The 14281-nt window shown below is 64.8% G+C and overlaps 4 protein-coding genes across 4 annotated transcripts; 1 reads left to right on the top strand and 3 right to left on the bottom strand.

Annotated features, from left to right (window-relative positions):
- Window positions 1-6649: 6649 nt before the first annotated feature.
- EMIHUDRAFT_246966 (hypothetical protein) lies at window positions 6650-9560 on the bottom strand (the record flags this gene model as incomplete). Its single annotated transcript, XM_005765692.1, has 3 exons — window positions 6650-6699; window positions 6780-7405; window positions 9259-9560. 3 exons carry the CDS (start codon window positions 9558-9560, stop codon window positions 6650-6652), a joined length of 978 nt encoding a protein of 325 aa, XP_005765749.1.
- Window positions 9561-10242: 682 nt separating this feature from the next.
- Window positions 10243-11440, top strand: EMIHUDRAFT_246965 (hypothetical protein; the record flags this gene model as incomplete). The annotated part of the gene is made up of 4 exons (XM_005765691.1): window positions 10243-10610; window positions 10702-10843; window positions 11014-11179; window positions 11331-11440. The coding sequence occupies 4 exons, from the start codon at window positions 10243-10245 to the stop codon at window positions 11438-11440; spliced, it is 786 nt and encodes a 261-aa protein (XP_005765748.1).
- Window positions 11441-11719: 279 nt separating this feature from the next.
- Window positions 11720-12175, bottom strand: EMIHUDRAFT_246964 (hypothetical protein; the record flags this gene model as incomplete). The annotated part of the gene is made up of 3 exons (XM_005765690.1): window positions 11720-11831; window positions 11899-12029; window positions 12056-12175. 3 exons carry the CDS (start codon window positions 12173-12175, stop codon window positions 11720-11722), a joined length of 363 nt encoding a protein of 120 aa, XP_005765747.1.
- Window positions 12176-12256: 81 nt separating this feature from the next.
- On the bottom strand, window positions 12257-13553 carry EMIHUDRAFT_246963 (hypothetical protein; the record flags this gene model as incomplete). Its single annotated transcript, XM_005765689.1, has 4 exons — window positions 12257-12412; window positions 12751-12927; window positions 13252-13304; window positions 13547-13553. 4 exons carry the CDS (start codon window positions 13551-13553, stop codon window positions 12257-12259), a joined length of 393 nt encoding a protein of 130 aa, XP_005765746.1.
- Window positions 13554-14281: the final 728 nt, after the last annotated feature.

Below are 14281 nucleotides of genomic sequence, written 5' to 3'. Positions count from 1 at the left end.
AATGATCGCAGTGGGCGTCAGAAGACTCGTCCTTGCGCGAGGAGAGCTCGATAGACTCGAGGGGCCAGGATATGCAGCGAGGAGGGCGGAGCTGCGCCGAAAGGCGAAAGAAGCTGTCGGTGTCGCGGGGGAGGGTGACTGCACCAAAACCCGCGAAGAATTGAGAAGGGACTTGAGATTGGCCTGCGCCGCATTTAGATATAGTGTCCAGTGGTCGAATTGTGTCGGCGGGCCGAGTGTCGTTTCGCCTCTGTCGTTGGTCCTGGGATCCGGGTCAGCGTGGTTGTGGGAGAGCCCTGCAATCGGCCTGCGCGCGGCGCGCGGGCCCATAGCTATGAATGAAACTACCCATACAGCGAGTTCGCACGGAGCGAGTCCGCGGGTGGAAACCTACCCTCCAGTGGAGAGAGCAGCGTCCATGTCAGGGGACGCGCCTCCTCCTGTTGGCCCCTTGCGAGAGGAGTCCTCGGGAAGCGCATCGTCGGCGGACGACGATGCGATGAGCAACGCAACCTCCGGGCTTGATGACCCGGACTGGCTCGAGCCGCACCCCCAGGGGGCGCACGGGCATAGCCAACTCCAAGGGTTAGATGTAGCGGCATGGGCTGCGGCATCAACCGTGGGTTTCCGATCGACGGGAGCCCTGAGGCGCGCGTCGACGGGAAACGTCAAGGCAAACCATATGTCCTACCAGCCCGACGGCTCGGGCGGACCCGACGAAGCGGACCCATGGGGGTTGCGTTTCGAGACCGACCGAGGGCTGGATACAGCGGCATGGGCTGCGAGATCGGCCGTAGGTTCCCCATTGCGGGGAGCCCCAGAGAACGCACCGGCGGGAGACGCCGAGGCAAACCACACAACCATGGGGTCGGACGACCCGCCGAGGGCACGGGCCCCCGGAGCACCGGATCGTGACGACAGCGCGAGCGTCGCCCGGCAAGGGTGCCCTCGAGGAGGAGCGGTCGCGACTGCAGAGCCGAGCGCCCCTAACGCCAGCTGCCCTGGGCGGCGGCGTCCAGGCGGGCACCGCGCCCGGAATGCGTGCCCTCCGCACGCGCAAGCCCCCGGCGTTGCACGACACGCACAAGTACGCCGCACGGTGCGGCTCAGTGACCCCACCGCAGCGGGCTGTGGGGAAGGGGGCAGACACGGAAGGCGATCTTCCCTCAGACAAGGGAGATCGCTACGTCGCCCTGGATGGCACGTCCCTCAGGCCCGAGAGGCGGGCGGACCGCGCCGAGCTCGCAAAGATGCGAGCGGAGGTCGAGCACATCCTCGCGCAGGCCCGAACCCTGCGGGGCAAGGCACGAGCACGAGACCTCGGGAAGGAGGCAACTGACCTCTTCGACACGATGGAGAGAGAGACCGAGCACTCCGACTCCGAGCTCTCCGCCATCAGGGCCGCCCTGGCGCGCGGCGCGGCGGCACGCCCCGAGGCGTGCCGCCCCGGGGACGTTGGGGACCCCGCCGCAAACCCCGTGCACCACCCCCCCAGCGGGCGAGTCACCCGGCCCCGCGCGGCCGAGCAATCAGCGCCTTCGAGCGCGGCCGCGCGCACCGCCGGTAGGGAGACCGACGGGCCGCTCTACGGCGCGGCGGCCCCCGGTGGCGGCGGCCGGCCTCACCCTCACCCCGAGGCCGGCCCCCGCCGTGCGCCTCCCGCACCCCTCGGGCTTCAATGCCACCCATCCGGTACCCCGCCCCGCGACAGAAGCCGCGAGAACAAGGGACCGGCAGGCGGCGGCGGCGTCGCAGAACGAGACAGAGGAGAGCGACGCGACAGAGGAAGAAGCGACAAGGGAGAGCACGACGAGAAGGGGGCGACCGCGAGGTGGCACGAAGGTCGCAGCGAGAATCGGAGTACGGAGAGAGACTAGGTAGGTAGGTAGGTAGAAAGGTGAAGAACAGCCAGGCTCGGACTGGACACCAACGCGGTATGGGTGGACGCGGGACAGATGATGACGACACGCACGAGCGACACACAGACACAAACAAGCTCACAAGACACACAGCCAGCTGGCTGCCACACACCCTGAGTTGGCGTACACATAACTCAGGGCCACATTCCTCCTGTCGCCCCCCCCAGCACTCCAAGGTGCCAAGAGAAACAAACAAGGGCACAACATCACAACAGACGACAGGAGGTAATATGCGAGGCTAGAGCAGGCTTGCTCGTCCTCTAGCAATCTCCGCCGACCGCGAGGCCGGACTAGACCGTGTGTGGGGTCATGTGAGGTGTCTCTGGTCACTCTCCTCAGGGGCTAGCCGCCAGCGGCCAGCCCTATCTCGCACTCACAGGCAATGACAATCCAATGTATGAGTGTAGAGACTGCGAAGAGAGATAGGAAGAGGCGGACGCCCAAGGGTGGGCGACGGCTAGTGCACCTCACCCCTCTCCTTAAAATCCCTGTGTGGTGGCGGCGTGCCGTCCTCCCATCCCTCCCTTGGGTTGTCCGTTTTCTTTCTTTCTTTTACCGGCCCCTCGCCAACGCCTCAAAAGTGGCGCAGAGTGTGGCGCCGCACCGAGTCAGCACGCGAGCCCTGTGGTTCCAAAGGCAAGTATTAGACCCATGCAACCGAGACCCCTCCCCACCACCCCAATCCCCCCACCCCCTTGCTCCCCTCCCCCCCTCGGGAGGGCCGAACTGAGGCGCCCGTGGGGACCCCGCACTTCCCTTCCCCCCTCGGAGGGCCGGACTGAGGCGTCGAGGGCCCCGCTCTTTCCCTCGCATAGCGGCCACTCTTCGGATCGCTGGTCGAGCGACCCGGGGGATGCCCCGCGCGCCTGACCCAGGCGCGAAAACGAATCTGCGAGGCGCGGCCGCTCACGCGGCCCGATGGGGAGGAACGGGGCGAGCTCCCTCCAACCCACCCGCGCTAGGTCTCGGGGGACGAAGGGGTCACACCCGACGACCTCGGGAACTAGCCGGGGCAGTCGGAGAAGGGGCAACTCCGTGCACTGACGGTCGGCCGTCAGAAAACACGCCTGCGTGGATCGCGTCACACCAATCCTCTCGCTACCCAACGCGGCCAAAGGATATCCACCTCGAGAACCTCGAGAACCGAAGGCTAAGCTCAATAGAGAATCAGGCGCGAATTCCTTTTTTGACCAGGTGTGCCGCCCCCGTCCCTTGAGGATCTGCCGCGACCAAACGGCGGCATCCCTTGAGGATCATGATGCGTGCCGAGCGCTCAGAAACGCCTTCGGTGCTGGGCAAGCGGCCACCCCTGGCTCGCCTCGAGTCTTGCGAGGACACACTCGTGGTGAGCAAGCGAGCGCGCAGCATCAACATGAAGCGCGTGCAGTGGGCGTCGATCATCGCCGTCGATGAGAGTGGCGAGCCGTGCCAGGTGAGGATGGTGCCTGAGTGGATCCGAGAAGCACAGGCACTGCTTGACGCGACTGGCTGGGCCCCAGGCTTCATCCCGCCTCCGACTCCCGCCCAGCCGCCACCTGCGTTTGGTGCTGCCGCGCCCGCGCTGCCCGACGTAGGCTGAGGTGTGTCGCGGGCGTTTTGTTCAGTGGCGCGACTGCCCTGTTGGTGTTATAAGAAAATGAGAAATCATGGAAGAAAGATGCATTAGACACCACACAGAACGATCCACAGCACACAGCTGCGCCCAGGCGCGCACGCTGCAGTCGAGACTACCACAGCTGCACGGTGCCGAGTTGAAGCGCGAACGACCCTCCCCACACATACATGCACATGCACATGCCGTGCATGACACGTGCATGTGCATGTATGTGCATGTGCACATGTCCATGTGCATGTGCGGCGACGTGGCAGGGCGTCATCATCACACCATCTGAGCGCCCGCCCGCGCCAGCGTGGCACATATCATCTGTCTCAAACGGACACCTTCCCCCCATCCAAGCCCATGCCAAGCCCCTCGCACGATTTTGAGAGGAACTTGTCGAGCGCGACGTCGGCTGAGCGGTCGAGCGAGTGGTTGCCAAACGTTGCGGATCCGATGTCCTCGTAGACGATCCGGCCCCGCTTCTCGTGCAGCGCCTACACAGCGAAACGCCGCCCGTACACACACACACAAGCCGCAGACCGTTTGGGGGCGTGCTGCTCCCTCCTGCCCGGCGGGGTCGGCTTCGAAGAAGGCCTTGGCGCCAGTGACGTATGCGGCGACAAACAGCGGCTTGATGCTCGAGCTCGTCGCCTCCGCCCACCACCGTGCCGCGCTCTGCGGCAGGCCTAGCTCCTGCGGACCGTCGAGGAGGTGGCCGTACGTCTGCAAAAACTCGGATGCACCCATCGCAGACTGCGCGTCGCCGTCAACGGTGACGCGTGGCGAGCCGCCCTGCCATGACGCCGTGCGAGGCTCATCGGCAACGAGCTTCCGGTACGTCTCGCGGTCGGCGTCTGGCCAGCACGGCACATGCACGCTCCCCGCCCTCGTGATTACACACTCGCGTACGGCTCCCTTGTCGGCTAGCGCCTGCGCCACCTTTGACGCGGCAATGAAGAATGGGCAGCCTATTGTCGGCTCGCAGCCTCAGTGGTGTGTACTCCTGCGAATGCGCCCTCGATTTTGGTCGGCGCACTGACCGTGATAACCAACCACCTCCAGCCGGCAAATCACCTGGGGCTCGTGAACGCTGTCGCTCCAGCGCAGGGCGTGCTCCCTGTGTTTGTGGGCGCAGCAGTCAGCGCAGTGCTCCCTGCTCGACCGAGTTTGCGATGAGAAGTGACCCGAGCCGCCGGGTGCCCCGCAGCGGCCTCGCTGGACCAGAAGAACCGGTCCGCGAGTGCTCCGCAGCAGCCTCGCTGAGCCAGAACGTCGGCTCGCGAGGTGGGGTGCTAGTATGAGCCCGATCCGTCGTAGAGTTCTTGCGCTTCGGCGGTTAGTGGTGCGCTAACCTCCGAGAAACCCTTCGGGTCGCTCCTCATCGCAAACCCTGTCAGCAGAGTCTCCTACGGGAATGTACGTAAGAGCTACATACACTGAAAATCTTGGTCTAAAATCTGAAAATCGCCGGCCTGCGGCCGGCCTCTAAAATCTTAAATTCGGCGGACTTGTACATCTGACCCCGACGGACTGCCGACACGGACTGCCATGCTGAAGACTGCCTCGCTTCTGCTCGTCGCGCTGCCGGCGTCTGCCCTGCCGGTGCTCCGTCCCGCCACAATTACTCACTCAGGCAGGCTGAGCCTCACACGCGCACTCCGGCGTGCGCAGGCCGAAACTGTCGACGACATCAACCCGACCGCTCGCAGCACCACATTTGCGCCCAAGCCCCCTCCCGTGCCCGACGTGGTCGAGGACCCAGCCTGGCTGATCGCCACCTCTGGCTTCTGTTCGAATCTCAACGTCGCGACGAAGGAGCGCGACGTCGAGGCGAGCGAGACGGAGGGCGACACGGCGGCGCACTTCATGGCCGACATCGAGTTCAACTACTACCCGCAGACGGCGGTCAAGTTCACCGACTTCCCTCACCACCTCGCAAAGACCATCGAGGGCGATGCGGCCGAGGCGAACGCACTGGTCTCCAGCGCGTGGGACCACAAGAACATCGCGCTGCTTGAGCCGACGTCGATGTGCGGCATGGAGCAGGGCGATCAGGCTTGGGGCATCTCGGTCTTCAAGGTGGAGGAGCACCGCCCTTGCACGGACGGCGAGACGGCGTGGGAAGGACATCCCTGCGTCCACTACTTCGGCTACGTCTCGGCCGCAACGTCGAACTTTGTCAATGTGAACGAGGGGCGCTTTGTCTGCCAGCTGTTTGTTGACTCCGTTTTGCCCGCATATGTGCCGTGAGTCCATATATGGGAGTCCAGCCTGCTTGGCGTATGAGTATTACTCGCACCAGGGGGCGAAGCGTATGTGAGATGCGAGCTGCAGCTCGAGCCCGTCACCAGCTCAAAGCCCATTCCTGGCTTCGTCTGCATGGTCAAGCGTTCCGCGACGCCACAAGGTTCTCAGGGTCAGGCACCGGCAAGTGCTACTGCGGCTCTAGCGAGCAGCAGGACTGGCTCTGCTCGAGCCGAACCTACTCGACCACGAATTACATGAACCACGGCACGTGTGCCTTCGCATATCTTGCGCCCAAGTGCTACTGCGGCTCTAGCCAGCAGCAGGACTGGTTCTGCTCGAGCGGAACCTACTCGACCACGAATAACATGAACCACGGCACGTGTGCCTTCTCCCCTTTTGCACGCAAGTGCTTTTGCGGATCGTACGAGATGATGGACTCCGTCTGTGCGGACGGCGAGTACACGACCCAGTCGTATCTGAACTACGGGACCTGCAACTTCCAGCCAATTCTGCCTATGGGATACGAGCAGCTTTTCCCATCGCTTTAGCCGCTGGCAGGATCATCTTCCGGCCTGAGCTGTACAGGCGGCACGACAGCGCCAGATCTCGCCAGATCTCGGAACGGTCAGGGAGGGGGGGGGGGGGGGCAAGAACTAGCGGGGCACAGCGTTGAGTGGAGTGCGTCGGTCGTCGCTCGCAAATAGCGGAGGACCCGCGTCGCATCCACGGTAGTAGATGCGCAATGCGCTGCCGCTTTTAGTTTTGCCGATCGGGTCGATCGTAGTCTTGCCATGTTGCGGTGCGTGCCCCCGACCGGTGCATTACACAGACAGCCGAGAAGCAGCGTCGTGGCTAGTTCCATTTCACAGTGGCACAGCCCGCGTTACACAATCTTGATTTTGGTCATTTGCGCCATTTGGTACCTCTCGGTGCCTTCCAGAGGCAGCTGTGACCCCGGTCCCCGCCGAGTGGACGGGGGCACTCGGCAGGTGGCGCGGAGTGCCCCCGTCCACTCGGCGGGGTCGCAGCTGCCTCTGCGCGTTCGGAGAGGAGGTAGTCGATGAGGGCGGTGAAGCTGGCGAGGTTGGTGTGGGACACCGTGACCTCGGCGGCGTCCCGCTCCTTCATGCCGATGCCAAACATGGTCCGAAAGACCGGGGACCGGGCGCAGAGCACGTTCTTGCTCACGTGCTCGATGCGCTCCCGGTCGTCGCCGACCAGGAAGGTGACCATGCCCTGCGGGAGGGAGGCGTCGCCCCGCGTCTTTGCGAAGTCAGCTCCAAGGGTCGAACGCGGAACGACGATCGGGGCAAAGGAGGGAGGCGGAGGAGGCGCAGCCACGCAGACCAGGCGGAGGCCACCGTACGAACCGACAAACAACGTGCTGCCGTCGGGGCTGAGGGCGACTTCAGTTGGGTCATAGAACTCCGCCGAGTCGCCCACGCCGTCTTCCCTACCCCTGGTGCCACTGCCCGCGAGAATCGTCACTGCGCCAGTCGCCACCTCAACCCGCCGGATCTTGTGGTTGCTCCAGTCTGCCACAAACAGCGCGCCGCCGTCTGGGCTGGTGACGATGCCACGTGGGTTGTAGAACTCCGCCGCGTCGCCAACGCCATCCGCGTCGCCAATGGCTCGAGACCTCAGCCAAGATCTCAATCAACAACACATCTCTCTCTCTATCTAGATCTCAGCCAACCTCCTCCTGTCCACCGGACGATTGAGAATGTCAAAAATGGGGTTTCGCCACTATAGTACGGGGCAGAACTCGACGACGACACCACCCAGGATGGATGCGGCAAGGGTGTTCAGGTGCACATGGTCAACGTGCAGCGTCCCACCTCCTCGGCGGCTGACCTCCTCGTTCGGTTGCAGCCCTCGCCGCAGGCAGGCACGCTCATTAACACACAGAAAACAAAAATCTCTGCCTCGTACGCTCGTGTGTTGTGGTGGGCTATATTCTGTGCGCTCATTCACAACGAACGCTCTGCTCTAGAAAGCTACTAAGACAGAAGTGAACACACCAGTGAGGGAGGGCGAGACGATCGAGGGGTCCCGTACCATGCGGAATCGACCCTATCAAGTGCTCAAGTGCTCAAGAAGTGAAGGTTGGGGTTCGGATCGTGTTACGCACGCTCGCAGGATGGCCGGTAGGGTGGGCTAGTGCGCTTGCGAGTGGTTGTTGGTTGGGTGCTCTCAGAGTACTCCGCCTGCGGATCCTTGTGTTTGTGTCCTGCCCTGTGTTGTGATTTAAGAGCTTATCTAATGGCAGACGAAGGGGGGGGGGGGGCGATCCGCCGGGTCAGGGGGCTAGCTCAGAGCCCCAGGACCCGGGTGCCAGGGATCACGAAGGGGAGGCGAGCTCGCAGGATTCCCTGCTCGGGGAGCCTGACTCGCAGGAGAGCTTCTCGAGCATGGACGTGGACGTGGAGGAGGATGCAAGCTCGCAGGATACCTCCTGTCTGGGCAGCCCGACTCGCAAGGCAGCTTCTCGAGCATGGACCTGGACGAGGAGGGCGAGGCGGAGCGCGGACCTGCGCCTGACGAGGCGGGCGACACGAATGAGGGCGACGGACAAGGTCGCGGCGCAGGGGGTCCGGAAAGCGGCGGGGCTGGGGAGGGCGGCCCTTCCCCGAACCTCGCCCTCGGGCGAGTTAGAGTCGTCGGCCAGGGAGGCCGGGCTCCCGCTGGGCATCTTCGGGTGGATCTCAGTAATTCCGGCAGACACCCTGAGCTCGCGACGCCCTTCACGACTGGGAGGGCCAGGGAGCGCACGTGCTTCGATCGCGCAGGGGGCACCATGGCGGGTGCGCCTGCGCCACGGAGGCACTCCGGGCGGCGTATGCAATGTGGGGGGAGGGCCGGGGTGATGCTGCCTCGGCGCGCGCCGCCGCGACGCGGCACGGAGTCAACTGGGCCACGCCGGCGAGGGAGATGCGCTCCAGTGAGGGTCGCGTTCTTGAGACCGAACCTGGTTTGTGGAGCTCCCACACCTTTCCTCGAGAGCACGGCATTCGGGGCCAGGATGTCGGTTCCCCACCGGACTTTTTTTGTAGTGGAGCGAATTAAGGAATCTTTCTGCTGTAACCAACACTGACATCGCTCTCCTCTATTCAGACCAGATGGTGAGTCTTAACTGTAAATTACCGTCAAAAAGCTGTCAGAACGGCTGTCAGAACACTGTCAGAACGCTGTCAGAACGCTGTCAGAACGCTGTCAGAACGCTGTCAGAACACTTTTGTGGGTAGGGTACTGTCAGAACGTTGCCAGCACGCGAGAGCGGGCCAAGTGTGAACATCTGCAAGACGCGAGCGCCGCCGCCTCGCCGATCGCCGCCGCCTTTGCAGGCTCCTTTGCGGGCGCGGCGCCAGGGGGCGGCGGCGCCCGCTCGAGCCCATCCCGCTGATCTGCCTCGGCTGCGGGCACCGCCTGCTCGGCCGCCTGGCCAGGGCAAGGCAAGCGCCGGCTGGGCTGCGGCGAGGCCGCACTGCCGACGTTAAGTCTCGCTGCCACTGCTGCTGCTGTTGCTTTGGCGGCGACAAGCGCGTCTCTGCGGCGCGTGTCGCGGAGGAGCAAGGGCCGTTTGGCGGTGGTGCCAAAGGACGGCGCGGCGGCGTCGCAAGCGGCACGTTCGGTCCCTCGTGACCCGAGGCTGCCGTCTTGGAAGCAGCCTTCGCGTCTAACTGGACCGCCGGGCCCGCACATCGCACACTGTGCTGCGGCGCTTCGGCGTGGCTGCTGCCGGGCCGCAGCTTCTTCGGCTCTGTCGCGGGGCTCCAGCCTGCGCCGCAGACCATCGCAAGAGCGCGTTTGCTGCCTCGAGGCCCCGGCATGATGGCGGCCTTGGCGTGCTCCTGCTCGACGGTTACAGCTGTTTGCGCTCCCGCTTGGTGGGATGCACGCATTTCTTTTGAGCTTAGCCTTCGATGTTATGAAACAAACGCAAGGCGGACATGGCATATCGCTCTCGGCCCACAGATTTCTTTTTAAATTATCAGAACAGATTGTCAGAACAGGCGAACTTGGACTCGAAGTTGAAAGTTGAAGTTTGTGTCAGAACGGGGACCAAGTTTGTGTCAGAACAAGGCCTACGCCTCAACGTGAGAGTGTCGCCTTGGCGCTTGGGAGGACGTGCTGCGTGTGTTGAGTCCGTCCGTGGCTCGGAGGGAGACTTCAAGACAGGAAGAGGGAAGGAGCGGGGCAACTGGGAACGTCAGAGCCCCTGAGCTGTGAAGAGAGGGGAGGATTTTGCGCTGTCAGAACGCTGTCAGAACGCTGTCAGAACACTGTCAGAACGCTGTCAGAACGCTGTCAGAACGGCCAGGTCTCTGTCAGAACAGGTGCGGGAGCTCCACAAACCAGGTTCGCGGCGTCCGGAACAACGCGTACGGATGTGACGGCTTCCTCTTGGGCGTGGCGGACCTTTGTGGTGTGCCGATCGTTGTTGACTCAATCGCCTCGGAGACGGGGGTGCGGCGCATGGCTCAGATAACCTGGCCGACTGAGGTGGCCGCGCCGCGGTACGTGCTTCACCTCTTCCTCCAGCACGACAAGCACTGCGTCGCGATCGCCCGAGTTGCCGCCGCCGCCGATGGCCTGGGGCACCGCTGTCTCAGGCCGAAGCCGGGCGGGCCGCCAGCCTCATCGGCCGATGCGCCGCCTGCCGCCGCAGATCCGGATGCGGCGACGGGAGGCGACGGCGACGGGGACGAGGCCACGGACGAGGAGGGGCCCGATTGCGAGATTGTCGATGATGGCGCGCCTGGCGTCCCCCGGATCCCTGAGGTTCTCTGTCCATACCCTCCCGGGCATCGGATGGCGGCTGCGCGCGAGACGGTGGCGAGACGGTGGCGATGGGCAGAGCGCCGAGGACCGCGAAAGGGCCAGGGCTGCTGCCGATGACGCGCGGCGTTTTTCTTTCCGCGATCGCGGGTCGAGGTACCACATCTCGAGCCCGGGCATCAAGTACGACTACGAGTGGCTCCGCCGGTGGGCTGACGAGCCCCGTCTCCTCGCCTCGATCAACACCATCCGCCTCCGCCGGCCGCCGAAGTGTGCGCGTCGAGAGTACTACCACATGGTGTATCACGCGAGGAGCGGCAGCAAAGACTCAACAGCACGCGCGCGAGTTCGCACGTTCCGTCTTCCTGGGCTCCGCTACCCTGGGACGATGCCGTCCATGCCATGCCCGGCACCGTCGTCGGTCCGCACGCGGCTGTCCTACTCTTCTACATGCCGGGCCCGGCGCAGTATGGGTCGTGGCCATGGATACAGAGTGCGTTTAAGAAGTACATCACCGGGGACACGGTAGCCGCAGGCACCCTACCTGCGGCGCACAACTTTTCGTTGGCTGACTTTCTCGGCTTTGTGCACGCCAGCAGTGTTGGAGGCTCCGGACCACCGGTGGCGCATGCCGGTCCACGAGCGCATCTAGCCGAGGCTGCAAACCTGCAGGCCAGAGAGTGCCTCTCCCTTCCAGTAGCCGCGCCCAGCCTTTTTTCTTTTCTCCGCCCGTTGTAAAATTCTTTTATCCGCCCCTGCCCTGGACACAGTCGAGCCGGTACCAGGCGAGCTTGGCGGGCAGGCTGCCAAACTTGCCGTACTCGGCGAAGCCCATCGGGTCCCAGGGCACCGCGCCGCACACTCGGGGTCAGTACAGAACCGAAAAACATACTAAGCTGTTCAGGTGCGGCAAACCCGGGGACACCTCGGACAGGGGAGACAGGTGCGGTAACCGCACGCCGTCGCGCCAATGGTGTATATGGTGTGGAGCCGGAGCGACGGCGCGACCGCGAGGGGTCCATTCATCGGCGAGTATACTACCAGAGTGCTGTGTACCGCGGGGGGTGAGGGCGAGCCAAGGGCATCGAATGCGTATTGCCTGACCGCGGCTGACGGTATCATTGAGATCAGCACTGCTGTGCGGGCTCACGACGGCAGCCGCTGCGGCGGCGACCTAGGGCGTCGTCGGCGGCGGCACCGCCTTCCGGAGGTTGATGCGATGGAAACGCACCGTGCCCATCAGCCGCTCGGGCAGCTCCTGCTCCGCCTGCGCCTCGAGCACAAACCTACAGGAAGGGTCCAGGAGAGGTCCAGGAAAGGTCTAGGAAGTTGATGAGGAGCACGAGCACAGACCCCAAATCGACGACGAGCGACTTGGCGAAAGACTCGACGCCGCGCCACATGTTGGTCGCCATCTTGGAGGAGAGGATGTCGCCGACAACCTCGATGTAGCCGGGCCCCGTGTGGTACCGCGTCTTGATGGCCTACCGCACCACCCAAGGACCTGAACCCACTCTGGATTCGACACTCTGGAGGTGTGGTACCGCGGCGGGAGGGCCTTGATTAGCACGGGGCGGTCGCCGAGCAGCTTTTTGACGAAAAAGTTGCCCTCGACGACGCACGGGATCATCTTGAGGCGGAGCCCGCGCCACTTGTCGTCGCCTAGAAAAAGAAACACCGCCCGTCGCCTTGTTTCTTTTTTTCATGCAGCTCAGCGCCACTTGTCGTCGCCGCTGTCCATGAAGCGCCGCCAGAGGCCCGTGAAGCGCGCGTCCTCGGCCGCGCGCTCCGTCATGACCCACCAGAGCACGACCGAGACGGAGCCGCCGCCCTTTGCAGGGCACTGGAAGTTGATGAGGAGCAGGTCCTGGCCGTACCTACACGAAGGTTCCAGGAAAGGTCTAGGAAAGGACTAGGAAACTGATGAGGAGCAAGTCCCGGCCCAGAAGAAGAGCTGGTTCTGAGACTGCTGGAGGAGGGTAAGGGCAACCTGTCCCTACCGCCCCTTGCGTTGGAGAGGCGAGCGTGGGAGGGAACGGTACAGGAACGTTCCAGGAACGTTCCAGGAACGGTCTAGTTGGAGAGGCGTGCGTGGGAGCGATCGGCGGGAGATACGGACGGTGGCGACGGGGAGGGAGAAAGCGCGGCGTGCCACTGTAATGGCAAATGCTACAGCCGCATCCGCCTGGCCCGCAACGCCGCAACCTTGCCTGCGGCCGGCCCGGCCGCGACGTGCTCCATCCTCTCGCCCCCCTTCCAGAGGTCGCAGCCAAGCAGCCGCATCCCCGCCCAGTCGCACGGGATCTTCGCCTTGCTCGACAGGTACCGGGGGCCGCGCACGCGGAAGCTGCAGGACGGAGGCTCGGTCACGACGTGCTCCGCCTATACGGGAAACGTCCAGGAAAGGTCTAGGAACGGTCTGGGAAACGGCTCCGCCACGCGAGGCTCCGCCTTTTGCGCCGCGTCCTCGCGAGCGGCGCACACAAACTCGACCGCCGACGCCTCGCCGCCACCGCCGCCCGACTCTTCTCGCGATGCAAACCCCAACGCCGCCGCCGCCGCCGCCGCCGCTTCCGCCGCCGCCGCCGCCGCCGCTTCCGCCGCCGCCGCTTCTGCCGCCGCATCCTCCGACCGCCCGCCGCTCCCCTCCTCCTCCTCCCCCTCGTCGCGGCCCTCCTCCTCCCCCTCCCGCGCCGCCGCCGCCACCGGCGCAGACAACGGCCGCGCCGGCGACTGCTCCGCCGGCCCGCCCAGCTTCCCTGCCGAAAAGGAGCGACGCGCCACGCCGCCGCATCCGCCTTCGCCGCCGCCTCCGCCTTCGCCTCCGCCGCCTCCGCCGCAGCCGCTTGAGGTGGCAGCCGCCCCGGCGAGGCCGGCGCTGTCTGCGGCGGCGCCGCCGCTCGCGGCGATGGCGGAGTGGGGCGGAGGAGGAGCATGCCCGCTCTGGAACCGCCGCGGGGGCGGCTCAGTGAGCGGCGGCAGCACCTAGTCGCTCACTCACTACTCATCGAGTGACTCGTCCGCCACCACGGGCTCGGTGCCAGCGGCGGCGGCACCGGCGGCGCGGCGAGCCGGTCCGGTGAGCTGGGCGCAGGCGCCGCGCCATAGCCGGGCGTCGCCCACGGTGGGGTCGCCGACCCCTCCGGCCGCACGGGCGAGGTCGGGATCGGGAGACGGGGCGACGTGGCGGAGGCGCGGGGGGAGGCGATTTGCGACGCTGCCGGCGAGCCTGCGCGGCGAGTGCACGCAAGCTAGAGTAGCGATGCGCTCACTAGCTTTAAAGCTCGCACTAGAGGCGGCCTTTCGCCATCGCCTTCGCCTTCCTGGGAAACAGCGCTGACTTCTGGCTGTCGCTGCTGTCTCTCCCTTCTCGACGGTCTGTGCTTGTGCGTCTTGGGTCCCGGGGGTGTGTCTTTGTGTGGTGAGTACACGCAAGCATGAGGGGCGGGAGGGCGGTGTCGTGCCGCGCGCCTTCAGGGCAGCGTGGGAGGACGAGGGGTGTGAATGCAGTGAACGCGGCTGAAAGGGGAAGAGCGGCTGAGAATGCGTGTCCTCTCGAGCGCTGGTTGGGAGACAAGAACGCGCAGTCTTCCTCTGCTGGGGCGGCGAGCCGCAGCACGCATCTCCCCCATATCTCCCCCATATCTACTTAGGGCGGCGAGGCCTTCGGGCGTCGCAAGAGGGGAGACGCGCGGAGACGTCGGAGCGGAGAGGGAGACGCGTGATCGCGAACCTG

Source organism: Emiliania huxleyi (assembly GCF_000372725.1).
Source record: "Emiliania huxleyi CCMP1516 unplaced genomic scaffold EMIHUscaffold_540, whole genome shotgun sequence".
In the NCBI taxonomy this organism is placed as follows: domain Eukaryota; phylum Haptophyta; order Isochrysidales; family Noelaerhabdaceae; genus Emiliania; species Emiliania huxleyi.
The sequence above is the reverse complement of the archived record's forward strand: the minus strand, read 5'-3'. Positions and strand labels throughout refer to the sequence as shown.